At 53.9% G+C, this 27,064-nt stretch overlaps 2 protein-coding genes across 2 annotated transcripts in view; both read left to right on the top strand.

Moving 5' to 3' along the window:
* Window positions 1-1,098: 1,098 nt before the first annotated feature.
* Window positions 1,099-10,654, top strand: SSRP1 (structure specific recognition protein 1). Its single transcript, XM_004389181.2, has 17 exons — window positions 1,099-1,234; window positions 1,717-1,891; window positions 2,314-2,499; window positions 3,369-3,474; window positions 3,753-3,943; window positions 4,045-4,275; window positions 4,426-4,529; window positions 4,627-4,755; window positions 5,034-5,255; window positions 5,951-6,023; window positions 6,439-6,577; window positions 6,724-6,769; window positions 8,214-8,343; window positions 8,718-8,888; window positions 9,079-9,167; window positions 9,721-9,907; window positions 10,161-10,654. The coding sequence occupies exons 2-17, from the start codon at window positions 1,838-1,840 to the stop codon at window positions 10,230-10,232; spliced, it is 2,130 nt and encodes a 709-aa protein (XP_004389238.1). The 5' UTR covers window positions 1,099-1,234; window positions 1,717-1,837; the 3' UTR covers window positions 10,233-10,654.
* A 4,255-nt stretch (window positions 10,655-14,909) lies between these two features.
* Window positions 14,910-27,064, top strand: part of TNKS1BP1 (tankyrase 1 binding protein 1) — a 28,954-nt gene continuing 16,799 nt past the window's right edge. Inside the window, exons 1-4 of the mRNA XM_023743135.1 lie at window positions 14,910-15,003; window positions 16,102-16,735; window positions 18,163-18,232; window positions 24,040-25,416. Coding sequence (XP_023598903.1) covers window positions 14,910-15,003; window positions 16,102-16,735; window positions 18,163-18,232; window positions 24,040-25,416 — 2,175 coding nt within the window. The remainder of the gene's footprint in view (window positions 15,004-16,101; window positions 16,736-18,162; window positions 18,233-24,039; window positions 25,417-27,064) is intronic.

The following is a 27,064-nucleotide window of genomic DNA, read 5'->3' as shown; positions in this document are numbered from 1 at the left end:
AATTGGCCTTATTTATTGGATTCAATTGAATTTATGTTTCTAGATTGTGCTGTAACAGCCAGTACACAGAGGTCAAAGGCATGAGTTCAGGCGGCAACAGGGCATCCCTGTTGTCTCTTATCGCAGGACTGGGTTAGCAAGCTGGCTGTTTTCAGTCAGATTGTCAGGGAAATCTTGAATTTAAATATTCTGTCCTAATGTTGTCATGCAGGACACATGTTGTCAAGTATTCTGAATGCAGGGTCACTGTGGTTATGGTAGAAGAGCTGGACTAAGGTAAGGAGATCTGGGTTCTAGTCTCCAGCTTTGTCATCAGCTCACTGAGATCTTGAGAACTCGTTTTGGGGCCCCAGTTTTCCTATCTGCAAAAGGAGGTTGGATTAGATCAACTCAAGCATCTCATCCAGTTCTGGTCTTCTCTGATTTTGCAAGATGCACTTTGGGACTATATGAGGAGGGCCTGGCTTGTGCAATCCTGGACTGATGCGGTTTCAAATCAGTTCCGGCTCGGAGGTGAATCTGATACCAGCACTTGAACTTGATACGGCCGTTTGCCAGCCTCTTCCAGCGGCCCATAAATTGCCGTTATGGGTATGAGGTTTTTGGGCGCAGGCAATGAACTCACCTCAAAAAGGGACCAATCTCACTTGACAGGGCGCAGCTCTAAAGCAGCATAGTCACAATGACACCAACACCGGTATTCTCTTCGCAGCCAGTGGGAGGGGTCATTTCTCTCCACAAGCTTTAAATATTTTTCTTCTTGTCTCACGACTCTTTTGCACTCCACAGAAACCCCCATCGTGCAGGAGAGAGGGGCACAAATCGTTCCAACATAGACACACGTGTGAAGAGTCTGATAAAGCAAAACTCCACAATTTCCCTTTAGAAGCTAGTCCTCCACTGAAAACGTGTCTGTAGCTTCTAAAGACCCCATGTGCTCCCCTTTGCTAGTCAAATTCCATGCCTTTTGGGGCGCCGACTGAACCGCACCCTCACCTCCCGCAGGTCTTCCCGAGCTGCGGACGCTCTATACGACCGCCTCACAGGCTGGCCCAGCTCGCGCTCCTCTAGCCAGCTCTTCCTCTCTATCGTCTGCGTGCGGCTTCCGGTGGCGGGACGCGGGGCCGCGCACGCGGGAAAAGCTTCCCCTGCGTTCCCCCCACCCCGCCGCGCCCGTGCGTTCCCCAGCGCGCCCACCGCCCGCGCCGGGGCCCTTACAAGGCTGCAGTTTGAGGTGAGTGGCCGCGGACCTCGTGCCCCAGGAGGGCGTGGGTCCCTGCTCCCTCGCGGGACTCTCGAGATGATCCGTTCCGCGTTCGAATCGGCGGGAAGCGGGCGATTCCATTTTAGGAGCGGGGGGGGGGGCTTGGGTCTGGGGTGGAGCGGTGGGAACGCTGGGAGGGAAACCCTGCAGTCTGGGCTGTGTTGGGGCGAGGTGCGAGTTCGAGCAGGCTCTGGGATTCCTCTGCTCGTTGCCATGCTGCCCGGTGGGGCGCCCGAGCGGGTGTCTGGTTGGGGTGTAAGCGCTACTCCAGGCCCGGTTCTCCAGACGAGGCTGGGCCTTGCCCCTCGAGCAGTGCACAGCCCGCCTGTGGGTTCCCAGGCAGAGCAGATCCTGAGACATCCCAGGGGCAGGCAGGGATTGCCACCTGGCTCCAGTCGAGAACAGCGTGAGGTGTTGTCTTTCATGCTTATCTATCCCTCTCTTGAATTCAGATTCTTAACCTGCTGAGCAACTGTACAACTACCAAGGAGTTGGGGCCCAGCTCCGTGTTTCTCCTGTTCCCCCTTGTGCAGCCTAGGGCCCCGTGCCCAGGCCAACAGGGGCCAGGTCAGCATGGCAGAGACACTGGAGTTCAACGATGTCTATCAAGAGGTGAAAGGCTCCATGGTGAGAGGGTTGAGCTTTAATACAGGTGGAGGGAAGAGAAGGGAAGGGAAGTAGTGTTTATTGAGAGCTTACTTTGATGATGTTATTATTCTGGCAAAGGAGGATTCAGAATAGTATGTGTACCTGGTGTTTACCCAACAAAAAGCAGTACTGAGAGTAATTCCTAGAGTAATAGGATCGTAGCCTAAGAAGGCATGTTTTATGCTGTTTAGTCTCAAGTCCTTGTTATAAATGAGGAAACTAAGTACCTGCAAGCGTTCTGGGTGCTAGAGCCAGGATTAGAACCCAGGCTTCTCACTGGCCCTCACCACTTCAGCTGTTGCTCCTGCACTGATACCTGGCTAGCCCACTAGCAGCAGAATGGGGCGTTGGTGAGACTGTGCGCATTACCATCTGTGCATCTGGGCCTATTTTTCTGACAGAATGATGGTCGACTGAGGTTAAGCCGCCAAGGTATCATCTTCAAGAACAGCAAGACTGGCAAAGTGGACAATATCCAGGCTGGGGAGTTGACGGAAGGCATCTGGCGCCGTGTTGCTCTGGGTCATGGACTTAAACTGCTCACAAAGAATGGCCACGTCTACAAGTATGATGGCTTCCGAGAATCGGTGAGCTGTCCTGTTGCGATAACTCCAATTTTTGCTAGGCTGTCTTATTTGTTTTTAAACTCTTGGAGAGAATGGGGCATCCTTTGTCTGATAACCGTGTAATTGCTATTTTGGGCTCCTTAGAGTGGAGCCAGAGTTCCCTAAGTGGTGCCTCCTGTGCTCGACTACTAAACCAAAGGTTGGCAGTTTGAACCCACACGGCAGTGCTTCGGAAGAGAGTTCTGTTGATCTGCTTCCATACAGATCACAGCGTAGAAAACCCTATGGAGCAGTTTTAGTTTGTAACACATGGAGTCGCCTTGAGTCAGAATTGACCTGAAGGCATTGGGTCTGGTTTTGACATTTAGAGTAGGGCCATCAAGGCCACCAAGCAGTCAGGACTCAACTTTGGGTATTGAAGTCTTGTGAGTGTACTTGTGCCTCAACTCCAGAAGATGTTCTTTTTTGATTTAGATGATAGTTTTCATGCGTTGCCCTTATTCAAGTTTAGAATCTCAGCTTGATGCTGTAGTTTTAGTTTTGATGTTCCATTTTGAATTGCTTCTTAGGCCAGACTTTTCCTCATTTTAATTTTTAGTTTCATTAAAGTGATACCTATACTGAGTTTAAAAAGTCTGATAGTACTGCCAGGCCCATAACCAGGAATGTCAGTTCCTAACTTGTCCCCTCTCCCAGCATGAGCTCCATTCCCCAGAAGCAGCCTCTTTCAACATCCTTTTAAACTCTTATTGCTGAGACTAAATTAGCATGGATTTCTGATAAAGAGTATATTAGGGTGATTTCTCAGAAGTAGAGCATTCCAGGACATACAAGTCTGTTTAGGGACACTGGGGTTTACTGAGATCATTCTCTCTGCCTTCCACCCACAGGAGTTTGAGAAACTCTCTGATTTCTTCAAAACTCACTATCGCCTTGAGTTAATGGAGAAGGAACTATGTGTGAAGGGCTGGAACTGGGGGACGGTGAAGTTTGGTGGTGAGTCCTGGGTAGACTGAGGTTTGGGGGAGAAGGTAGGATGAAGGCTTGTAGCTTTTAACTTGCTTGGCTCTATTTCCCCCTCACTGTCTCTGGTTTCCTATCAGTTTGTGTTCTTTGTGCATTTATTGAGTACCTCTGGTGCATCAGGCACTGGTGGTGCAGTGTGAACAAAATTGCCCCAGCGCCCTGTCCTCACGGCACTTACATTCTGGTGGGGACGTTGTTCATGCAGGCTCCAGGGAGGAGCTTGTGACTTGATAAGCCCTCCCCCATAGGGCAGCTGCTTTCCTTTGATATTGGTGACCAGCCAGTCTTCGAGATACCCCTCAGCAATGTGTCCCAGTGCACCACAGGCAAGAATGAGGTGACACTGGAGTTCCACCAGAATGATGATGCAGAGGTCTCTCTCATGGAGGTGCGCTTCTACGTGCCTCCCACCCAGGAGGATGGCGTGGACCCTGTTGAGGTGAGCCCTCCTCTGGATGCCTTGAGAGCAGGTGGTGCTGAGCAGGCCTTGGCTGACCCAGGAGCAGGGCTTGCTGCCCGATAACCAGTATGCGTTTGCAGGCCTTTGCCCAGAACGTGCTGTCCAAGGCGGATGTGATCCAGGCCACTGGAGATGCCATCTGCATCTTCCGGGAGCTGCAGTGTCTGACTCCCCGTGGCCGTTACGACATTCGGATCTACCCCACCTTTCTTCACCTGCACGGCAAGACCTTCGACTACAAGATTCCCTACACTACAGTACTCCGTCTCTTTTTGCTGCCGCACAAGGACCAGCGCCAGATGTTCTTTGTGGTAAGCAGAAACCACTGGAAGTGGTGGATTGGCCTGTTTATGCCTGTCTTTGGTAGGTGGGCCTCACTCATGTTCAGAGTTCTGTGTTGGCTAATCAGCGGGTTTTTGCAGAGCATGCTGGTGCTTAACATCATCCTGTCTTCTTATCAGATTAGCCTGGACCCCCCCATCAAGCAGGGCCAAACCCGTTACCACTTCCTCATCCTCCTCTTCTCCAAGGATGAGGACATCTCCTTGACTCTCAACATGAATGAGTGAGTATCTCCCTGGACTTGTTTCCTGTTCCCGTCCAGGCAGGAGACAGGCCTGCCACCAGCAGGTAGTAGTGCTCGTGATCTCATGTGTTTCTAGGGAAGAGGTGGAGAAGCGCTTTGAGGGGCGGCTTACCAAGAACATGTCGGGATCCCTTTACGAGATGGTCAGTCGCGTCATGAAAGCCCTGGTGAACCGCAAGATCACAGTCCCAGGCAACTTCCAAGGGTGAGAGTGCGGGCTGGGGTCCTGGCCTGTCCGGGAAGGGGAAATGCTGTGTCTTCTTGGTCATCACCTCCCAGAATGGGAAGGCAACCTCCTGGAGGCCTGGCTGGATCCTGGTGTCACGTTGGGTGCCAGTTGCCTATTGTCAGAGCAGCTTAGTGAGACTTGCCAGTTGAGGGCATGGGTACATGTGTCATTGCTGCTGGATGTGCCCACGGGCTCCATGCCATCCTCTTGCTGGTGAGGTTGGCATTGATCAGGCTCCCTGTCCCCCTCACCAGGCACTCAGGGGCCCAGTGCATCACCTGCTCCTACAAGGCAAGCTCAGGGCTGCTGTACCCGCTGGAGCGGGGCTTCATCTACGTGCACAAGCCACCTGTGCACATCCGCTTTGACGAGATCTCCTTCGTCAACTTTGCCCGTGGCACCACCACCACACGCTCCTTTGACTTCGAGATCGAGACCAAGCAGGGCACTCAGTATACCTTCAGCAGCATTGAGAGGTGAGCACCTTCGCCCGTCACCTCCTGGACAGTCTGACCCAGCCTCGGCTGGGAAGTCTGCTGTGGCCTGTGGCCCTTTCCTGACTCCTCAAGCCTTGGGCAGAGTTTTTCTTTGGAATATTTTTCCCGTTTTTGTGGAGGGCTTAGCCTTAGGAAGCTTCTCCATTGTTTTCTTTCTGCAGTTAAGAAAATTGTTTTCTGTTTTACAGAAGCAATGTGTGTTCAGTGCTAGCTTTTCTCCTCCCTTACTCCTCCCATGATGGAAATGCTATCTCTGTCTTTCCTGGAATGAGTGTTGTGCCCGAGAACGCAGCAACTAATGTTTATTGAACGCCCACTGCGGGCTAAGCGCTTTACAAACGTTTTCACATTTAATCCTCACAACAGCCCTGTGAAGTCTGAGATGCAGATCAGTTAAAAGATGAAAATGTCTCCTCTCCCTTGTGTTGTGTGTGTATCTGGTAAATAGATGTACTCCTCTCTCTCTCTTCAGAACCATGTGGATTCCTCTTCCAGGACTATTGTTCGACTCTTCCTTACTGCTGTCCTCGGGGTTTCTGAGCTGTTGGGTTAGATAGTATGGTCAAGAGCTCCAGGCCCCACCATCTACCTGGGTCCATGGGTATCACAACATTGTTCAGTCTATCCTGCATTGGCCCTACCCATCTGGTAACATGGTACATCTCCTCTCACAGGGAGGAGTATGGGAAGCTGTTTGACTTTGTCAACGCCAAGAAGCTCAACATCAAAAACCGAGGATTGAAAGAGGTACCTCTGTGTGTGGAAAAGACGGCCCTCTCTCCTGTCCTCCTTTAGGGGAGAAAGGGGCCGGGGTTTTTCCGGCTTCCTTTTCACTCTCTTTTCTTTTCTTGCCCTTATAGAAAAAAGAGGTGCGTGTAACCCCTTCCCCTTCCTGGCACAGGTTTCCTTGGCATGGCCTTAGCTCAGTCTCTCGGGGGCCCCAGTGGGGCTGGGGGAGGAGGGGCTTGGGCTAACCCAGCCGGCAGGAAGTACTTGGGCACAGGTCCTGCACGTTGGCTGTGTGTGGACAACCCAGCCCCAGGGTCTTCTGGGGCTGCTGCTCTGACCTTACTCACAGGCATGGGGGCATGGTTTTGAGTGTGCAGGGGTTCTGGAGAGTGGGCGAATCTAGGGCCCTCACTCCCATCTCTTCCCTGGCTAGGGTATGAACCCAAGCTACGACGAATACGCTGACTCGGATGAAGACCAGCATGATGCCTACCTGGAGCGGATGAAGGAAGAGGGCAAGATCCGGGAAGAGAATGCCAACGACAGCAGCGATGACTCTGGAGAAGAAACCGGTGGGTGATCCTCAGCGGTGCTGGGCGTGGGGGCGTCAGATGCCTCCCCGAGGCCAGGCGCACCCTGGGGCCCAAGCTGGGTGTCTGGGTAAGTGAGCAGGATCTCCACTGAGGCAGAAGCTGAGGCATCCTGTGCTCTTTTTCAGATGAGTCATTCAACCCAGGTGAAGAGGAGGAAGATGTGGCAGAGGAGTGAGTCTTGGTTGCACCTTGTGGGGGTGAGAGGGTGGCCTGTAAGCTTACGGGACCAGAAGATGTGTGGACGTTTCTCATGTTCCAGTGTTAGCCATTGACCCAGGGTAGAAAAGGAATCTCCAGTGAGGTGACACACACGAAAGCACTTCAGAATCGTCAGGGGCTTTGTAAGCGCAAGGCACATTTTGAAACTAGAAGAGAATAGTGGGGAGAAAGTGGGAATGCAAGCCAGTTACTTGCCTACTTACTCGCTGAGAGGCCTCGGGTAAATTGTTGACCCTTTGTTTCCTCATCCAAAAAATGGCAGTAGTTCCTGTTAGATTTGTTAAGACTTACGGTTGCTGGTGTCAGAAAGAGGACTCAAACTGCAGTTAGCATAAAAGGGAATTTTATAAGTTCCTGTGACTGGAGAGTCCGGGGATGTAACTGGACCCAGGCTCTGAGAAGTTGTTGTGAGGAGTCTGTTTTTGTTTCTGCTCATTTCCTTGTTTTCAGGCACCTTGCCCCATGTGGGGCCAAATGGCCCCCACAGTTCTGGACAGACTGAACCCCACTGGTTTAACACCCAACAGAGAGACAGTGCCTCTTCTCTTGGAGCAGCAGGGAATGGGTGGCAGTGACGTGCTTCCTGTGCCTAGGTTATTGGTCAGAGTATGCTGGGCTCGGGTGGGCACCTGAACAAGGTTGTGTGCCCACCTTTAGAGTCCGTGGCTGGAGTGAAGCTCATAAACTGAGTGAGGGCTAGGTGTTCCCAACTGGAGATTGAGTCTTTTAGTCCAGAAGAATAGGGAATGTGTGTTGGGCAGCAGAAGCAACAGATGCCCACTAGCTTGGCGTGCTCCTTGCTTCTGAAGGTAGGTGAGCGAGAGCTTGTGAAAGTGCCTTCAGAACTGTTCAGCAGTGCACAGGTGTAAGGTGGTTACGTCCGATGAGTTGGATTTGTATTGGGTAGGTCTGTGGATTATATGGCGTGTACTAGGTTGGATTGAAGTTGGATTTCCCAACTTTGGATAGCAACAAAATTAGCCCTTTATCAGAAAGACCATAGATTAAGATGATTAACCAGAAGGAAGTGGCGAAGTAGATCTGCAGCACGTTCCAGGCAAGGATGAAACAGCAATTCTGTCTCAGCTGCCTGGGGCGTGGGGATGGAGATGGGGCTGGGTTAGGCCATGACCAAGAAGAGCAGCTGAAGCTCATCGATTCGCTTGTTTTTCCTTCACTGGTTTGTCTAACCCACTTCCGTGGTTAGGTCTGGAGAGGGGATGGTTGAAGCCACCTCAGCGGAGAGGAGGAAGCAGGGTTCGGGATTGGTGGTGGAGGCTGCCCTGTGGTTGTCCTCCTTCCTTCCTGTGCAGGTGTCTTTGGATTCGTGTTCTTCCTGTCCTAAGGCTGGGGGGCGCTGTCCTCCCTCCTGAGTCTAAGCCCCATTCTTTGGCAGGTTTGACAGCAACGCCTCTGCCAGCTCCTCCAGTAATGAGGGTGACAGTGACCGGGATGAGAAGAAGCGGAAACAGCTCAAGAAGGCCAAGATGGCCAAGGATCGCAAGAGCCGGAAGAAGCCTGTGGAGGTGTGGGCTCGTTTCTAGATTGGAGGGTGTTGGGGGAAGCCATTCTCTTTATTTTCCTTCTTGTTCACCACCAGTGAGACCTGTCGATTAGTCCTCTTGGGACTGCCGGATTAGGGCCTGGAGGAATAGCTTCTTGGAGGTTTTTCTCTCTGGTCCTCGAGGTAAAGTTCAGCTTCTAGGAGATCTGAATTCGGCACTGGGGTGTGGAGAGGAAGAACACACGACCCCTGCCCTCAGGGAGCGCTCAGTCTGGCCTGCTCTAGAGTCTTTTCTCCATTTTTTTCCCTAAGTAGGTGATCTAGATAATTTCTTTCGGAGAAAGTGTGGTCTGTGGGAAAGGGATAGCTGAGACATTTGGGTTTTCCTTTGTGTAGGTGAAGAAGGGCAAAGACCCCAATGCCCCCAAGAGGCCCATGTCTGCATACATGCTGTGGCTCAATGCCAGTCGGGAGAAGATCAAGTCAGACCACCCTGGCATCAGCATCACCGATCTCTCCAAGAAGGCGGGTGAGATCTGGAAGGGAATGTCCAAAGAGAAGAAAGAGGTGAGTGGCAGTAGAGATGGGGCTGGGTTACAAGGCTGGTGAGAGTGGCTTTCTTGGGGTGGTGAGTCGTGTAATGACGGGGGGCAGGGATGGGCCAGCGGTGGAACTCTTCTGTACAAGAGGTAGTGCCTCGGGGGAGGTCTTATTCTTTGTGCAGCCTTTTCCACGTGTGTGTATGTGTATGTGACAGGAGTGGGATCGCAAGGCTGAGGACGCCAGGAGGGAATATGAGAAAGCCATGAAAGAATATGAAGGGGGCCGGGGAGAGTCTTCTAAGAGGTGAGTGTGGGGAACCAAGTGGCTCAGCAGCTGCTTTTCTCGCAGATTTTTTTTGCAGGTCAGAGTTGAGAATTGGGATGTTAAAGCCAGTAGATATGCCTCTGACTGCATTAGGCTAGTGCTTCTCAAGCCTGGATAAGCAGTTGCACGAGTATGGGTGCGTGCTAGGGGATTCCTGAAGTCAATGGATAAGTGTGACCCATTTTCCTGGAGGGTCAATTTTATTTCAAGGTATGAGGAATTAAAAAAAAATGTATATTATTATTAAACATAATGTAAAATGTCTTTTTTTTTTTTTAAGATAGAGCAAGAGATGTCAAATAAGTTTGCATATGGGGCTGCTTCAGGCTATGACCCCTGATTCTTCTGGCATATTAATTTAGGATGTTCTCTCTCGGGGCACTTGGAGCTGATGTGGCCGGCTGTTTACATTTGGAGTGAAATGGGCAATGAGGCTGGGGCTGGGAAAGGGCCCTGTTAAAGCTAGGAGAGGTTTGGCCTAGCTGATAATAGGGGGAGCCTGAAGGCCCCTTTTTTCCTCTTGTTAATATAGAGACAAGTCAAAGAAGAAGAAGAAAGTAAAAGTAAAGACGGAAAAGAAGTCAACGCCTTCTAGGGGCTCATCGTCCAAGTCGTCATCAAGGCAGCTAAGTGAGAGCTTCAAGAGCAAAGAGTTTGTGTCTAGTGACGAGAGCTCATCAGGAGAAAACAAGGGCAAAAAGAAGAGGAGGCGGAGTGAGGTGTGGCAGGAGTCTGGGGGCTGGGGGGCCTGGCAGGGTGAATGGACATTTGCATCTGGGGGCAGTTTTCTCAGCCTGGGCTTGTGGTTGGTCTGCAAGCGTGATGAGATGGAGTGGATAGGTGGGATTCTGAGGTTCTGAAGGTGGTTGCTGGAGTTGTAGGGTGGGGGTAGGGAATTGAGGGCGCTTCTTCACTGAAAAGTGGCTGGGAGGGTGTCCAGGACTTTCCCCTGAAGAGACCTTTGGTTTTCAGGACTCTGAAGAAGAGGAACTAGCCAGTACTCCCCCCAGCTCAGAGGACTCGGCATCAGGATCGGATGAGTAGAGAGGAGGAAATTCTCTCTCCCTGCTTGCCCACTTACACCTCTAATCTCCCCATCCGTGTTTTGGTACCAGTTTCTCCTCACATGAAAGGTAGCCCTTGGATTCTGGGTCATCTGTCCAAGCTCTCCTACTGGTATGCATTTCACTGGGGTGGCCGGGGAGGCACATTCCTCTGCTGCTTCACAAGATAGCTCTCTATAATTTGGGGAGAAATTGGTTGGGAGGCAGGGCAGTGCAGGATCGAGACCCTCGTCCTGCTTTCCAATCTTGCAGATATGCTGCTTCTTGACCTGTTCAAGTTGCTCCGGCAAAGGGTCATGTGAGGCTAGGCCTGTAGCTCCTAACGGGGGCCAATTTGTACTTTTATTTTGTATTTCTGGTCTGTGAAAATCAACATTTAATAAAGGGAACTGACTTTGGAAACCACGTCGTTGTGCCTTGTCTGTAGCCCTGTTGCATGGCCCCTGCTTTTTCTGGTGGTGTCTGCCATATTGCCCTGGCTGGGCAGGGCCCTGCTGGCCAGCCGGGAAGCAATCTCCAGGTACGTCCTGTTCTGTTCCTAGCTGGACAAGCGTTGGTTTTCACCCTCTTCTGCTGGGACTGGCCACCTGAGAGTGTAGAAATGAGAGCTAATCTGATTAGGAAGTCTCTCTCACAGTTCCACTCCATTAGCCTGGCTCAGAGAAGGCAGCTTCTGGCTCCATCCTTAATCACCTATGAGTCAAGGGTCTTCCAAGGCTTTAGATAATTGAATCAGGCTTTAGATAATTGAATTGACCAGTTTCCCTGCAACCAGGAGAGGAAACCTGAGCCTGGAGAGGTGGGGAGGATGGGTATGTGTGGTGTGTGTGTTCATGTCTGATGGGAATACAGGAAAGGTATGATGGAGTGTGTAAAGCTTTTGTTCTTAAGGAAGGGGGCATACCACATTTTGGGGTTGGGAAGGAAGCCTGGCAGAAGGTAAGGAAAGCAAGGCTGCCACCGTCTTCCTCCAGGTGGCTCTAAATCTGAATTTACACACGTGGGGTGGCCACGTTGCGTACGTGCTCAGGAAGACTCCGGGGGTGGCAACAGAAAGCCTCTCTGGTCCGCCAACGGCTACCTTCTTTCTTGCCGTGACTCTATGGTGCTGCTATCAGTACAGGCGCTTGGGCTCGCGTTTCAGCCGTCCTACGGCAGCCTCCTCTCTAGGCGGCCGTCTCGGTGGCCATTTTACCGGAGCACTCCTGAACTACCGAATTGCGTTAGTTTCGCCGGGTCCGAGTTGCGGAAGGTCCCTCATTTGCAAGACTCATGAATAATTGAGTACCAGGGCTGAGCTGTTTGCATTTGGTCGGGCGAGTTCCGTATGGGCTTGCCACTCGCTGGGTTGCAGCCGTTCTTGAATTTTCATGAGGTGCTCTGGGGGCGTGGCCATGGGCGGAGCTAGGGGCGGGGCCCCGCCGGGGCTCGCTCTGGCTCTGTCCCGCGGTGACGGCAGCAGCAGCGGTGGTGGGGACTGGCGTCGGGGCGCCTGACCGAGCGAAGCCAGATCCCCGGGGAGCGCGTGAGCGAGCGGGGGCTGGCAGGAGGGTGAGGGAGGGGGCGGGGTCCGGGAGAAGGCGGGGGAGGGGCATGGGAGAAGTGGGCGCTTTGCAGCCGGGACCTCGGGGTGAGGTGGGGCAGGGCGTCTCCGGGAAAGTTTGCAGGGGCCGGGGGCGTGGGCGCACAGGGGAGCTGGCGTATGGGCACGGGGGCGAAGGGTGCACGGTCTGGATCTTGTGCTGCCGGAGCCAGAAGAAAGGGGGGAGGGGGAGAGGGTTTGGGGCGGGCTGAACTGCTGGCCGACCCCCGCCTTCTCTCCTCTCCCCCGGCCCCTTGGCACGCCCCCAGCCACCCCAGGCCGCCCCCACCCGGTCCGCGTCCCCAGTCCCCTATGTGTTCGCGGACTGCTTCGCATCCCGCGCACAGGTCCTCGGCTCTGCCTTCTGCTCCTCCTCCTCCTCTTTGGCTGCCGCCGCCCCCTCTGTGTCCAGAGCTCCCCACTGGGCCCCTCCAGACGGCCCCTCGCCCCGGGCTGTTCTATCTTCCGGTTGGCCCTCCCGCCAGCAGTTTACACGCTGTCCCTGCCGACCTCTCCGGCCTCAGATCCGGCAGGAGAACCCAGGGTCCAGAGGGGCCATCCCATCTGCGCGGAGTTCCCTCCAGGCCTCTGCCCCGGGCTTGAGCTGCCCAGCCCCTCCCCAGCCATTCTGGCATCCTTTGCTCCCAGGGATCTGTCAGCTCACCTCCCCCGGACCCCTGGGGGTAGGGAGTGGTCGGAGCCGCTGCAATTCTGCAGCTTCTGGTCGCGGTCTGGTCACCTGGGGCTCCTGGCTGAGGCCTCTGAGCTGCTGTGGCCCCCTCCCCAATTGGGGAATCCACGATCCCACGTTCATGACTGCTTTCCTAGTGCAGCCCCTCACACCCCAGAGGTCCCCATCAGGCCCCCAGGTGAGAGGATTTTTCGGTTCTGGGTCAGTTTGTCCCCATTTCTAACCACCCACACCATGTCCCTTGTAATAATGTTCAAGGACAAGGAAACGATCTCGTGTTTTAGTTTTATTTTTTCTGTCATATGGCTCCTCCCTCATGCATGCTTGGACGGGGCCATACTCAGTTATTTTCCCACCCAGTGGGCAGTCCTGGGTGGTGGTTGACTGACTGGTCGACCAGTTGATAGTCCTAGGTTTCTCTCTACCCTTCACACATCTTCTGTATTTGAAACAGTGGGACAGGGTCAAAGGTGGGTGGGATGGGTTTTGCAAAGGTTGGGCACCAGAGGCCCCTTCTTAGGGTTTGGCGCTGTCTTTTCAGACCAGCTGGAGTATATGAGGGACATGATGCCCCTTGCAGATTGGAAGGGGTTGGGTTGCCTTTATGTGCTTTGTGAGCACCAGGTTATATGACATTCCCCTTACTTTTGACCTCAAGAGACAGGGCTCTATTCCCCAGGCTGGAGTTCCTTGGGTGCCTTGTGAGTGGGATGGTGTTTCAGGAGCCAGGATGGGAACTGAGGAGGTGGTGGAGTGTCTGAAGTATGGGTGACATGACTGCGGTGTGTGGAAGTGAAGGAATGGTCTGGGAATGCTGGCAGGCTGGGGTCTAGGGAGATGAAGAAGTGGTTACCTGAGATAACTTTCTCGTTGGTGAGATTGTGAATGGAATAATAGTAATAGTAACCAACATTTATTGGACACCTAATGATGTGCTAGGCATTGTGCTAAGCAGTTTGCATGCATAAAAGGAGCCTTGGTGGCACAGTGGTTAAGCTGCTAACCAAAAGGTTGGCAGTTCGAACCCACCAGCTGCTCCACAGGAGAAAGAGGTGGCAATCTGCTTCTGTAAAGATTACAGCCTTGGAAACTCTATGGGGCATATACTCTGTCCAAAAGGGTCACTATGAGTTGAAATTGACTCGATGGCAGTGGATAACAGGAATCTCACTTAAGCTCCCCAGCAGCCACTATAGCTGTATTTTTTAGGTAGGGAAACTGCGGCTTAGAGAAGTAAGCAACATGCACAAGGTCACATAGCTACAAAGTGGTAGACCCACCCAGCATTTGAATCCTGGTTTTCTCAGACCCAAAGCTCCTATTATAGATGTGGAGGACGGGTACCCATTTGGATTCTACCATGGACTGTGTCTCTTGGTTTAATTTTTTCCTCACTCGCCTGAAAATCCCTTCATGCCAGCCCTAAGCTGGTGAGTGATGCCCACATATCCCCCTTTTTCATAGGCTGTGGCCATTCCACCCTGGGTGTCCTAGAAGGGAGAACCCCAGGGAGTTTTCCCCCAAGCCACTCCACCCCCCGGATGTTCTCAAGCCCTGTCCCATTCTCCCAGCCCAGGCCTGGGCAGACTCCTCCTTCCTCTTGGCAAGGCTCTGGAAATCCAGTGGGAGGCCATTGCTATGGCAACAGGACTAGGCCCTGGCTTTACCTCATCAAATTCTAAGCTGAAGCCAAAGCGATTGAGAAATTAAAGAAAAAAATGTATTCCAGATGTTTACTTTTTATTCCTTATTTTTCCGTGTTTGGATGAGACAGTTCTGAGGGAGGCGGGAGTGGGGCAGGGATGTGGAAGGGGGTGGCAAGGGGAGAGGGAGCCACTCCCAGCTGGAGGAGGGAGGGAGGGAAGGAGGGTGAGCGGGAAGGGGGAGGCCGGCGGTGGGGCGGAGCCCCAGGTTGGGGAGGAGCGGGTTTTTCCCGTCTCCCATGAGGTGATTCACTGAGAGACTTGAGACTTTGTGGCCCTCCTTGTTTTACCTCGAGTAGGTAACTCCAGCGGGGCTGCTGGACCCAAGGGGTGCCTTGGGAACGGTAAGTGGAGTGACTTAGAGAGCTTGCCAGAGGAGGGAGTAGTGGGTGGCTCCCTGAAGCTCCAGGACTCTGGGGTTGGGAGGCAAGAGTTGGAGAGTAGCTGGGAAGAGGAGAGGACTTGGCTGCTGGAGACGTCCTGACCTCCCCCAGCCCCCTTCGGAAGTTCCCTCTTCCTGTCCCACTCTCTGCCTTGTGCTAGGAGACTTCCCTGACCCAGCCTACTGCCAACGCCCAACTCTGTTTCCTTCTCTTCCTTTCCTCTCTTTTCCTGGGTCTTTAGCTGCCCCAGCTCATGCCTGTCTGCTCCCCGATTCTCATGCAGGGTCTGCCGCATGTGATGAAAGTCTCAACTCTCAGGGAAGGCACAGCCATGGCTTCCCCGCCGCCCCGGGAGATGGAGGAGGAGCTGGTGCCCACTGGCTCTGAGCCAGGTACCCATGGGTGCAGGGTGGGGTGGGTGGCTGGGGAGGAGGGTTAGAGGGGCAGAGACTATACCCCAGTTCTGTCTTAGTGGGAGTGGACCAGCAGTGGTTCTATTGAGGTGGGAGTGAGGATGTGCAGATGAGTTTGAAAGGGTCTCAGCCCCTTTGGAAGAGGCTGTTGAGACCCTCCGGGGCTGTTTGAGATCCATAGAGCCCCAGCAGGTAAGAGCAGATGGGGGCTCTTCAAGATGATGTGATCAAGCTGCATGTTTTACCGAGGGGAAACTGAGGCCTAGAAGGCAGAGACGGGGTTTGAACCCAGGCCTCCTGGCTCCCTGTCTAGACTCCTTTCTTGCGCTGAGCTGAATGAGGGTGATACCAGATTCTATTAGAAGGGAGGTGGCCATGAGTAATTCCAAGGTCTTTTCTTTGGCACTGGAATGCCTTGTATAGCATGCAGCTTTCTGGGCTTGTTTTTTTTCTGTAGCAGATTGACTTCTGTTTGGCTTAGGTCAGTAGTAAATTTGCATTCCCAATCCTATACCGGATGACAGTGGGGAGGTGGCCTGGGAGTGCACTGGGGGTGGGGGCAGCAGGGAGGCAGGGTCCGGAAGCCCAGCTGGGCTGAAGAGTTTGCCATGGGCGACAGTAGAGTATCAATAGTAGAGTATCCCAGCATACAAGGGGGAGGACTAGACTGAGGAGATGGTGGGCCACACAGCTTGATATGGGCAGGCAGGCATTTATTTATTGACTCATTTGCCCATTCATTCATTCATTTTTTTCTTTCTTTTGATAAGAACTTATGCTAGGTACCAAACAGGGTACAAGGAGAAATAAGGTACCAGCTGGGCCCTTAAATAACTGTAACTTCTAAGGGGGAATTGCCTAAATATTTTGGGAGTTTGGAGAAGGGAGAAGATACTCTTAGGATGTGTGTGGGAAATCAAGGAAGGCTTCATGGAAGAGGTGGCATTTGACTTGTGCCTAGAAGGATGTGAACATACTGAGACTGGAGGGAGGGAGATGAGGTGGAGTAGGAAACACAAGAAGTTCTGCTTCCTAGCTCTTCTGACAGCGCCCCCCCCAACCCTTTCCTTTTGGTAGGTGACCCTCGGGCCAAACCCCCCATCAAGCCCAAACCCCGGACCCTACCCACCAAGCCAGCCCTGCCTGCCAAGCCCAGCCTGCTGGTGCCCGTAGGGCCTCGGCCCCCGCGGGGCCCGCTGGCTGAGCTGCCTTCTGCCCGGAAGATGAACATGCTGGCAGGACCCCAGCCCTATGGTGGCAGCAAGCGTCCCCTCCCCTTTGCACCAAGGCCTACTGCCGAGGCCCCTGATGGAGGAGAAGCAACTCGAGAGACTGGGAAGGAGGAGGCTGGCAAAGAGGAGGTGCCCCCCTTGACCCCTCCAGCGAGGTGTGCTGCTGTGGGTGGCGTACGGAAGGCCCCGGCCCCCTTCCGCCCAGCCTCAGAGCGCTTTGCAGCCACCACGGTGGAAGAGATCCTGGCCAAGATGGAACAGCCTCGGAAGGAGGTCCCTACCAGCCCTGACCGCCTCTGGGGCTCCCGCCTAACCTTCAACCACGATGGTAGTTCACGTTATGGCCCCAGGACCTACGGCATGGCTACCAGCCCCAGGGATGAGGATGGCGGGACCCTTTCCAGGGGATGGTCCCAGGAGGGGCCCCTGAAGTCTCCAACAGAGAGTCAGGAAGAGCACAGCAAGAGCCCTGAGGGGAGGTAAGGGCTGGGAGGCCATATGTTTTGTTGTAGCCTGGAGGCTGGGGGGCTGAGGATACCATGGGTGGCCCCCTGGGGCCACAGGCTTCCCCTCTAGGCGAGTTGTGTGCTGTGAGTGCAGGTACATCCTGGTCAAAGTGTCACAAATGTACTCCTCTGGTGACAGACGACTAGGACCCTGCTTACAGAGCTGCTACATGTTTACCACAGAAAGTTCAAAAGTCAGGCGTAGAAATTTAGCTTCCGTGTACTGAGAACTGGGCATCCAAGATAAGTATTTTCCAAACTTGGTCCCCTTTAATGCACAGCCATCCTGTTGGGTGAAAAGAACCTTAGACCTGTTTTAGAGAAGGGGACAATGAGTCTCAAAAAACGACTTCCCACAGTCCCCCAGCACGTAAGAGGCAGAGCTGGCATTTGCATTCGGGGCTGTTTGATTCCGAAGCCTATGCTGTGGGTGGAGCAGTGTGCCAGGCCTGAGGTGGGAGGGGCAGCAGGGTGAGCAGGCATAGCCTCTGCCAGAGGAGGAGTCCGATGGGAGAGATAAGACCGCACATATCAGGCTGTGTGAACTCACAGATTGTGGCTGGGCTGGAGACAGTTGCATTAAAGACACTTCTTCGGAGCAGTCCAGCAGGCGCCCCTTGGGGTGGTGGGCACAGGGCATTGGAGGAAAAGGCTGAGGGATCTCAGGCCCCATCAGCTGCATGGAGGAGTACCTTCTTGAGGCAACAGAGAGCCAGCTGGAGGCACAGCTGTCCCCCTGGGTGGCTCTGCTGGGTGCACAACCTCCTTTCCCCTTCCTGCTTCTGGGAAGAGCAGGGCTGCTGTGGTCTGGGCCCAGCCAGAAGCTAGTGGCTCCTGCCTTGCCCTGCCCTACCCTGCCCACCAGCCTTGCCTTTCTCTCACCTGAAAGTGCCTGGAGGCGGGGGCCTGGAGTTAACCCTTCCCATGTTCCAGAGCAGAGCAGCCAGGCCGTGAGGTCACACGCTGCTCAGATTGGGTTCCACCCTCCTTCCTCCTTCCCTCCCTTGCTCCAAGCAGGGCTTAAGAGGCACAACTTCAGCCTTGGAAGATCACTCTCTTCCCCCTTCTCCTCCCCCTGCAATCCTTCCAGAAGTATTGGCAGGGCAGCTGGGACCAGCTGCATGTTCCCTGGCTGGGGGAGAGCCTTAACCCCTTAGGGGTCATGGGAAGAAGGAGTTGTCTTTCTGGAGACCACTGAGGGGTCTGGACATACAGGAAGCTTTCCCCAAAGGAGCTGGGAAATGTAACCCTTTCTGTGCTGGCAGGCAGTTAGCACTAACTGTCTCCTGGGTTCAGTTAAACTTGCTTAGGGAGACTCTGTGACCAACCCTCCTTTCTTCTCCATTCTGTGGGAGGCTTGGACATTCTGGACCTCCATTTCCTCTCATTCTGTTTCACAGGAGCCCCCCTTCTGACCTGGCCTTCAACGGGGACCTGCCCCAGCCAGCCAGCTCTGGGCCATCTGCTGACGTGAGTTACCCTCCTGTTAGGAATCAGAATCACAGCATTGGAGAGCCTGGAGGGTCATCTGTGATCATCTGTTCCACTCTTCTCATAGTTCAGATGGGGAAACTGAGATCCATGGAGGGGATGGCTTGCCCGAGGTTGCTCAGCAATTTGGCGTCAGAGCTGGCCCTGGGATCCAGATTCTTGACTCCCAGACTGGTGCTCTCAGTTGCCAAGATGGCCAAGCGTGGTTCAGCCCACGAGGCGGCTCCTTGTAAGAAGTAATTATAGTGACTACGTTGTTGTTGGGCGACATTCTGTTGTGATCTGTAGAGTTTTCATTGGCTAATTTTTGGAAGTAGGTTGCCAGGCCTTTCTTCCTCTTCTGTTTTAGTCTGGAAGTTCTGCTGAAACCTGTTCACCATGAGTGACCCTGCTGGTATTTGAAATAGTGGTGTTATAGCTTCCAGCATCACAGCAACATGCAAGGCACCACAGTACGACAAACTGACCGATGGGCATAATAACCGTAACATTTATGAAGTACCTTCTGTGTGCAAGGCATATCCCACGGACATTAACGAACTTAATCCTTATGGTGACTCTACATAGTCACTGCAGGATAGTAGGTCTTGCTAGTTCCACGTGAGGATGAGGACACCAAGGCTCACAAAACTTATATTCTTCTTCAGGGACACCCATGTAGGAAGAGGCTGAGGCAGGATCTGAGCTTTCTGACTCCTGTGCTCCCTGGCTATGCTGCCTTCCCCAGGTTCAGAGTCAGGAAGAGCCATGTTTTAGGGGTTTCCTGTTACCTCCCCTCCTTGCCCCCACGGTATACCCGAGTGCTCAGGGGATTGTCAGCCTGCTTTTCTGAGTCAGTGATGGAAAGGGTGGCCCTTCTTCCTCCCAGAGCCCTTGCTAGCTGCTGGCTGTCCCGACTCCTATGATGGAGACCTGACTCCATCCATTCATCCATCCGACAGTGTTTACTGAGTGCCTGCTCTGAGCTGGCTACTGGGGAGATATCAGAGAACAAACCCACGCCATCCCTGCCCTCAGGGAGCTTACCTTCTAACGGGAGGCAGACATGAACACTGGCACCCATGGAAACCAGCAGATATGTGCTGTGTATCAGACAAATGCTACGGAAAGACTGAAAAGTAGAGTGCTGGGACAAGGGGAGAGAGGGGAAGGTCTACCTGAGAAGGTGACATTGGAAGAAGGCCAGGAAATGAGCCACGTGGATGCTTGGGGAGTAGCATTCTTGGCAGAGGGAACAGCAAGTGTAAAGTCCCTGGTGTCTTATTGGCAAGGAAGCTGGGATATGTGGGTCATAGTGAGAGAGGAGGAAATGGATGGTAGGTGGAGATCCAGAGGGGATGGGGCTGGATTGCATCGAGCCTTGCAGGCTGCTATAAGGACTTTGGCTTGAGAGAGAGGAAGAAGGCACTGGATGGGTTGGAGGAGGGGAGAGACACAAGCTGACTTAGTTTTATAGCGTCACCTTGCCTGCTAGCTGCAGGGAGGTGAGAGCAGCAGCAGGAACCAGGTAGGAGGTGGTTGGAATAGTCCAGGTGGAACTCCAACTCGGCCTCTGGAGCTAGCCTACGATGGAGGTGGTGAGAAGTGGTCGATTCGGGCTATAATTTGAAGGTGGAGTGGACAGAGTTTGCAGATAGGTTGATGTGGGGGAGAGAAAATGCAGAATCAAGGATGACTTCAGGGCTTTTGGGCTGAGCAACCCGAAGGATGAAGTTGCCAGTTACTGAAAGCGGGTATTTGCAGGGCATGGGGAGGATTGGGGGAGATAGGAGGAGCTTGCTTTTGGACTTGTTGAGTTAGAGATGCCTTTTAGACATCTCCTGGACATGTCAAGTGGGCAGTTGGAAGTGCAGGCCTGGAGTTCAGGGGGTATGAGCAAGCTGGAGAGGAGAACTTGGGAAAACTGACCATCAATGTCTTCAGCATCTCCCGGTCTCACCGCTACAAACATCACTTGCCGTTGAGTCGATTCCCACTCCTGGAGAGCCCTTGCATGTCAGGATAGAACTGTGCTCCGTAAGGTTTTTTTCTTTTAAATTTTTAAATGTCACCGTCTGATATTTTGTTTTTGTTTTTTTGATTTTATTCTGTTATTGCTGTTTAGAATATACCCGGCAGAACATATACAAATTCAGTAATTTCTACATGTACAATTCAGTAACATTGTTTATATTCTTCAAGTTGTGCAGCCATTCTCCCTCTCCTTTTCAGAGTTCTTCCTCCCTCATTAACAAAAATTCACTGCTCCCTAAATTTCCTGTCTAGTCTTTAGAGTTGCTGTAGTCAATGTGATCCCATATAGATGGATTTTAAAAGAGCACAATGCTCAAGGCAGACATTCTTTATTAGTTAATTACACTGAGCAGTTATTTGGTTAAACGAAGACTTCAGGGGATATTTTTGGTTTACAGTTTAAGGTTTAAAGATTATCTCAGGGCGGTAGTTTCAGGAATTTATCCAGCCTCAGTGGCTTTATAAAATCTGGATTCTGTGAGAATTCCCTAGGGTTTTCAGTGGCTGGTTTTTCAGAAGTAGATTACCAGGACTTTCTTCTGAGGTGCCGCTGGGTGGACTCAAACCTCCAAATTTTTGGTTAGCAGCCAAGCGTATTAACCATTTGCACCACCAAGGACTCCTTCCCCACTACAGGTGCTCATTAAAACCTTCCGACTGGGTGAGATGACCAGGGGAGTAGGTGAAAACCCAGGAGCGAAGAGGAGCAAGGGCTAAGCCCATGAGCACTTGTGGGTCAAAAGGATGGGGAGAACAGAAAGGCTAGCAAAGGAGACTAGGAGGAGGTAGGAGGGAAGCTGGCCAGGGTAGAGTCCTGGGGGCCAAACGCAGTGTATCGAGGAGGAGGGCGCAACCAGCGTGTCGAATGCCGCTGATGGATCAAGTAAGGTGAGCACTGAGAATTGGATTTAGCTACATGGAGGTCATTGGTGACCTTGGCAAGAGTGGTTTAGGTGGCGAGGTGGAGGCAGGCCTGTTTGGAGTGGGAGACTGAGACAGGAGGAACTGTAGGTGGTGGGTTTAGGCCACGCTTCCAAGAAGTGGTCAGTAGCTGGAGAGAGGTGTGGGGCCAAGGTGGTGTTTTATTTTTGTTTGTTTCTGTTCAAGACAAGAAGGAATTAGAGCAGTTTGCTGTTGGAAATGATCCAGTAGGGAGGGAAAAATTGATGATGCCGGTGAGAGAGGAGGAGGTAGCCTTGGCTATGAGAAGGGACAGTTCATCTGTGACCGTAAAGGGGTGGCAGAGGGCACGGCACGCATGCTGGTAGTGGGGGGCGTGGGGGTGCAGGTGTGTGGGTGTTCTCTGCTGCTGGCTTCCTTGTTCTCAGGCAACAGGAAGCAAGGCCGTCATCTGAGAGAGAGGATGGAGAGGAGGTGTTAGAGGTTCAAGGAGAGGAGATGCAAAGTCGTTGCCTGGAAGATGGGGAGTGAAGGGAAGGCGGAGGATGTAGTGGGATTGCTGGGTCGCTGTAGGGCCCATGTGAGGGCCGTGAATCTGAAGTCAGACCAGCATCATGGTGTGTGCTTCTCTCCAGCCACGTCTAGGCCCTCGGGCACTGGCATAGGGGTGGTGGAGAGGTGTGTTGAAACAGGTTAAACAGAATGAAGGAGGGAATGAGGGAGGTGAGGGTTGTGCAAGAAGTGACTTTAATGATGATAAAAAGAGAGATGAGGATTGGGGGGACAGTGGCAAGGAAGTAGGATTCATGGACTCTGCTGCCCAGAGGGCCTGGAGTATTGAGAGCATCAGGGGAAGTGAGTAAGCTGGACAGATAGGAGGTGGGGTGGGCGAGTGCAAAACTGGAAGTGGAGATTTCAGAGGGGTGCAGTTACGGGTAAGGACAAGGTCTGGGGTATGACCCTGGGAGAGGGTGGGCACAGAATCACTGAGGGAGAGGAGGTCAAGGACCAGAGAGCCAGGATGTTGGAATGGTTGCCTGTGTGGCCGTTGAAATCACTAAGAATTGTGCCACGTGTAGTGTTGGGGATTTCACGCGGGAGAACCGAGTTTGACTCCCATTCAGTGTACTTTGTGTGTGGCCACCACCCATCTGTCAGTGGAAGCTTGCATGTTGCTATGATGCTGAATAGGTTTTCACAGACCTTCCAGACTAAGATGGACTAGGAAGAAAGGTCTGGTGCTCTACTTCCAGAAATCAGCCAGTGAAAACCCTTGTGGATCACAGTAGCCCCATCCTCAGCTGATCACGGAGATGGCACAGCGTTTTGTTCCGTTGTACGTGGGGTCGCTGTGAATCGGGCCAACTCGACAGCAGCTAACATCAGCAGTGTTGGGGAGGATGCAGTGGGCCAGGAGGCAAACTTTGTAAGGAAGGAGGGCGGATGACCCAGGTCTGTAGAGGACTACTGCGTGGAGGGGCTGTGGGTGGGATAGGTTGAGGGCATGAACTTCAAATCTAGAGTTTGTGTTTAGGGAGAGGGAGGGTGGAGGGAACAGAAGGGGCCCTTGAGAAACAAGCAGGACCTCCTTCCCCTGCCCAGAGCCTGCAGGGGGGTGATGGAGAAGACACAGCCCCCCTGGAGAGGGCGGCAGGGGTAATGTGATCTCCAGGGAGGGCAAAGGTCAAATGCAGCAGGACTCCTTCATTGTCTGGGCACAGTCACAATGGAGTGGTCATGGGATACCAGGTGCCTGGTGCCCCCTCTGTCCCGTTCCACTCCACAGCGTCCTCTCCTGCCCCCTGCCTCCCATCCTTCCACTGCATCCACTCTTTCTGGTAAGTCCTATACTGAGAGGCCATGTGCACACATCCTGTTTAATCCTTACCTAACTCTGTCAGATGGGCATTGTTGCCATCAGCCCCAGTTTACAGATGGGGAAGCTGAGGCTCAGGGAGACCAAGTGCCCACCATACAGGAGGGCATACAGCTTGCCCAAGGCAGTGCTGGCGTGGCTACAAGCTCTTCCTCTTCCCCCCCAGTGGCCTTCTGCTTCCCAAGGCCTTCCTGCTTTCTCAGGAAGTGTTGGTAGCTATGAGCGCTCAGAGTAGGGTGGGGAGCCCCCACTTCCCCCCGTAGCTGCTCCTGGGAGCTGGTCTGGAGAGGCCTTGAGCTTTAGAGTCCTGCTCTGTGGCCAACCTGCCCCCTGCCCTCACTCCCATCATGCTCAGATGGTCAGATTCCCAATTTTCCTTTTCCCTAAAGCAAGTGTTCTTGACCCATGAGCCACAGACTCTTAGATCCATGGATGAGCTTTGAGTCACAAGTGTGGGATTCTTGAACTGCCTGAAATGGTGTGAATGATACTGTGTGAAAAAGGTTATGTGTATATTCTGGTGAGAGGGCCCAAAAGAGGGGTCTGTCACCCTGAGAGCAGTCCCTGGGTGGTGCAAATGGTTAAGCACTAGGCTACTAACCAAAAGGTTGGCAGTCTGAATCCACCCAGAAGTGCCTCAGAAGAAAGGCCTGGTGACCTGTGTCTGAAAAATCAGCTATCGAAAACCCTATGGAGCACAGTTCTGCTCTGACATACATGGGGTTGCCATGAGTTGGAATCAACTTATTGGCAGCTGGTTACTGGTGACCCTGAGAAGTGTCAGAACCCCTGGTCTAATCCGCCTTCGGAGCCTCTCCTCTCCCAGTGTCCTGAAGGGCCAGGTCCCTAGAGGCCTCACTCTGAGCTGTGTTTCCTCCTCCTGGTCTGTGGGATCAGAACGTGAGGAGGCGGCTGACCTAGGGTCTCTCTGTGGCTGGAGGGGACGTCCCCGACCCAGCTGAGAGGTGAGTGATGGCTCTTGACCTTTTTCTTGCAGGTTCCCAAGCATCGGGTCCCCTCTAGTCTAGGCCCCTCCTCAGAGAATGGAGGCTGCACCAGCCTTGGCCTCACCATCGACGTCTCAGACCCTGTACCTGGGTCTCCCCATCTTCACTCACCTGATGCGAGCCCTCCCCGCCCCTCTCAGCTTCCAGAAGCTCAGAGTCCTACAGAGCCCGGGGCTTCTCCCTGCCTCCCGGTGACTCCGGCATCCCCAAGTCCAGTCCTGCTGGACGAGGGCTCCTGTCAGCCCCCTGACCTGGGGCTCCCTGCTGAGGGAGCCCCAGAGGCCCTAAGGCCCTGCAGCCCTCCCCTGGAGAAGGTCTCTGGTCACCACAGCCTGGAGCAGCCCCCGGCCACCCCCCCCCGGCCTCTGATCGAGGAGGGTGAGTTCCTGGACCTCACACAGACGTTTCCATCTGAGGGGCAGGTGGCGGCTGAGGGTCATCCAGACCTCCACGCTACCAGCCTAGCTCAGCGCCGGTTCTCCGAAGGTGTGCTGCGACCGCCTGGCCAGGACCAGGAGAAGCTGGGGGGCTCTCTGGCTGCCCTGCCTCAAACCCAGGGGAGCCAGTCGGCCCTCGATCGGCCTTTTGGGAGTGGCACAGAGTCCAACTGGAGCCTGTCACAGTCGTTTGAGTGGACTTTCCCCACGAGGCCCTTGGGCGTGGGCTTGTGTCGGCTGGACTCCCCGCCCCCGTCCCCCATCACGGAAGCCCCTGAGGCCGCCGAGGCCGCTGCTGAGGCTGGTGACTCCATTGCATCCAATGAAGAGGAAGGCGTGTCTGAGCAGGGCTCAGGGGCATGGGCAGCCCCAGAGGGGCCGGGAAGGCCGAGTTCCTGGCTGCAGGCAGATGACCCTGCAATCTCCCCAACCCAGAAGGGCCATGGAGAGAGTCAACCCCAATCTGCAGCTGTTGCCTTTGAGCCCCTGCCTACAGCGGGGATCCCACCTGGGTCAGCTACCTTGCTGCAGGCTGAGGAGAGGGATGAGGAGCGGGGGCTCCTGGCTGGACAGGAGTCCCCTCTTCCTCCAGCCACCAGGGAGGCAGCCTTGCCCATCCTGGAGCCCATCCGGGGGCAGCAGCAGCCAGCACCCTCTGATCAGCCCTGTGTCCTCTTTGCTGACACCTGTCACCCCGGGCAGGCGTTGCCTTCTGAGGAGGAGGCAGTGACCCTGGCCCGGGCTGAGACCACCCAACCCAGGACAGAGGCTCAAGACCCCTACAGGGCCTCCCCAGAGCCAGTGAGCCCTGGGAACAGTTCCCGCTGGCTGGATGACCTCTTGGCTTCTCCGCCACCCAGTGCTGGCAGTGCGAGGCGGGGAGGTGGATCTGAGCTGAAGGACGTGCAGACCCCCGGCACCTGCTCTGAGGTGAGGCCAGGGCCAAGAGAGGGAGGCCAGGGCTTGGGTGGGTTTCATTCTTTCACCACCGATTGTATGGGTCAGGAGCTTGGGATACAGCTGAGAGCAAGGCATCTGTGGGCCCGCACCTCATAACTGCGGTCTAGCAGAGCTGACTGAGCAGAGGGCACGTGGAGCAGCAGCATGGTGGTCAGGGTTTAGTGCAAGTTCATACCCTGGTCCAGCATCTACCAGCTGTGTACTTCTTGATCTCTAAGGCTTGGAGTGCTTTGGTAATAAGAGCATCTGCTTCTTAGAGTTGAATTGAGGTTGTAAAATGAGATGTGGAAAGCGGTTTGTGTCATGTTTAGCATGTAGTCAGTTTTCAGTCCGTTCTTATGAGTCATATTATAAAAGGCAAAAGAGCATAACGATTGAGAGCATGAGCTCTGGACTCAGACTGCCCGGGTTCAAATCCTGGCTCTGCTGTTTGTTTAACCAGATGTGACCCTGAATGTGTTACTTTTCTGCCCTGTGCCTCAGTTTCCACACCTGTAAAATGGGGATGACTGTTGATATGTGTCTCATAGAGTGACTGACTGAGAGTTAAATGAGTTGTAATACATGTAAAGTATGCTAAGAATAGTGCCTGGCTTGTCGCGAGTGCTGAACAGGTAGGTGTTGGCTTTTAGGAAGTTATTACCGTTTAGCCCAAGATCTGTCTTGGAGATGGGAGCTGAGGCCCAGAGGGGAGAGAGGTTGTGCAAGGTTACCCAGAAAGTTGGGGCTGGACCGGTCCAGTGCTCTTTCTCCTACCTGGCTGCTTCTGAGTTTAAAGGCAAGGGTCCAGGTGTTTTTTGAAATTTTTCTGGACTGTCCTGGGCTGGTGGGGTTGGGGCTGGAGGAAAGGAGGAGCTGGGGGCCTCTGTGGGAGGCAGGTAGGAGGACGAGGAGGAGCAGGAAGGGGTTAAGGCTGAGCTGACTCCTGCAGTGGGGGTGTGGGTGACTCAACTGGCTTCTGGGTGGGGCTGCCTCAGCCGCAGCTGCTCCAGAGGGAGCAGGCCAGGGCGAGAGCCGGCAGCCAGAGCTGTCGGACAGGTCTGGGCGAGGGAAGTGGCCCAGCCCTGCCCTGGTGCTGCCGCACCCAGCAGCCCTGGGCAGGCGGTGTGGTGAGTGAGGGCCATGGCCCGGCAAGGGGATGGGGAGGCCAGCGCGTCTGTCTTGGAGCGGCTGCTGGCCAATGCGGCGCTGCGGGACGAGGCCGGCCGGCTTCGCAGCCCTGAGCCCAGGACCCTCCCGCCTGTGAGGGTGAGTTGGGGAGAATGGGATGGGAGTGCCCTGAGCCCTGGCTGGGTCTTCTCCCTGTCCCAAAGACTCTGCCTCCCCCTGGGAGGAAGTGAGAGGTCTTCCTGGGGCAGGCTGAGTAGGGGGGTGCATTCCCCTTAGGGAAGTTAGGGTTGTGTTGGGATCTTGCCTTGGAAAGGTTATTGCAGGCAGATTTTGAGTCATGATCTCTTCTAATTGAAAGTGCCCTCCTACCCTACCCCCACGTGACAACTCCTCTTCCTGGCAAGCTTTCTCCTGGCCTTTGTCCAGGTGTTGCCCAAACATGACCGTGGGACCGTCCATTGATGCCCGCTGCGTGCCCTTGGTTAATTGTCTTGCACCAGCCCTATGC

Source organism: Trichechus manatus, unplaced genomic scaffold, assembly GCF_000243295.1.
Source record: "Trichechus manatus latirostris isolate Lorelei unplaced genomic scaffold, TriManLat1.0 scaffold00236, whole genome shotgun sequence".
Lineage (NCBI taxonomy): Eukaryota > Metazoa > Chordata > Mammalia > Sirenia > Trichechidae > Trichechus > Trichechus manatus.
This window is presented reverse-complemented; position numbering and strand designations above follow the sequence as displayed.

Coding starts and splice junctions, on each gene's coding strand:
- SSRP1 (XM_004389181.2), top strand. CDS start 1,838: ATGGCAGAGACACTGGAGTTCAACGATGTCTATCAAGAGGTGAAAGGC. Junction 3,475..3,752: donor GGGGACGGTGAAGTTTGGTG/GTGAGTCCTGGG, acceptor CCTCCCCCATAG/GGCAGCTGCTTTCCTTTGAT. Junction 8,344..8,717: donor GCCGGAAGAAGCCTGTGGAG/GTGTGGGCTCGT, acceptor TCCTTTGTGTAG/GTGAAGAAGGGCAAAGACCC.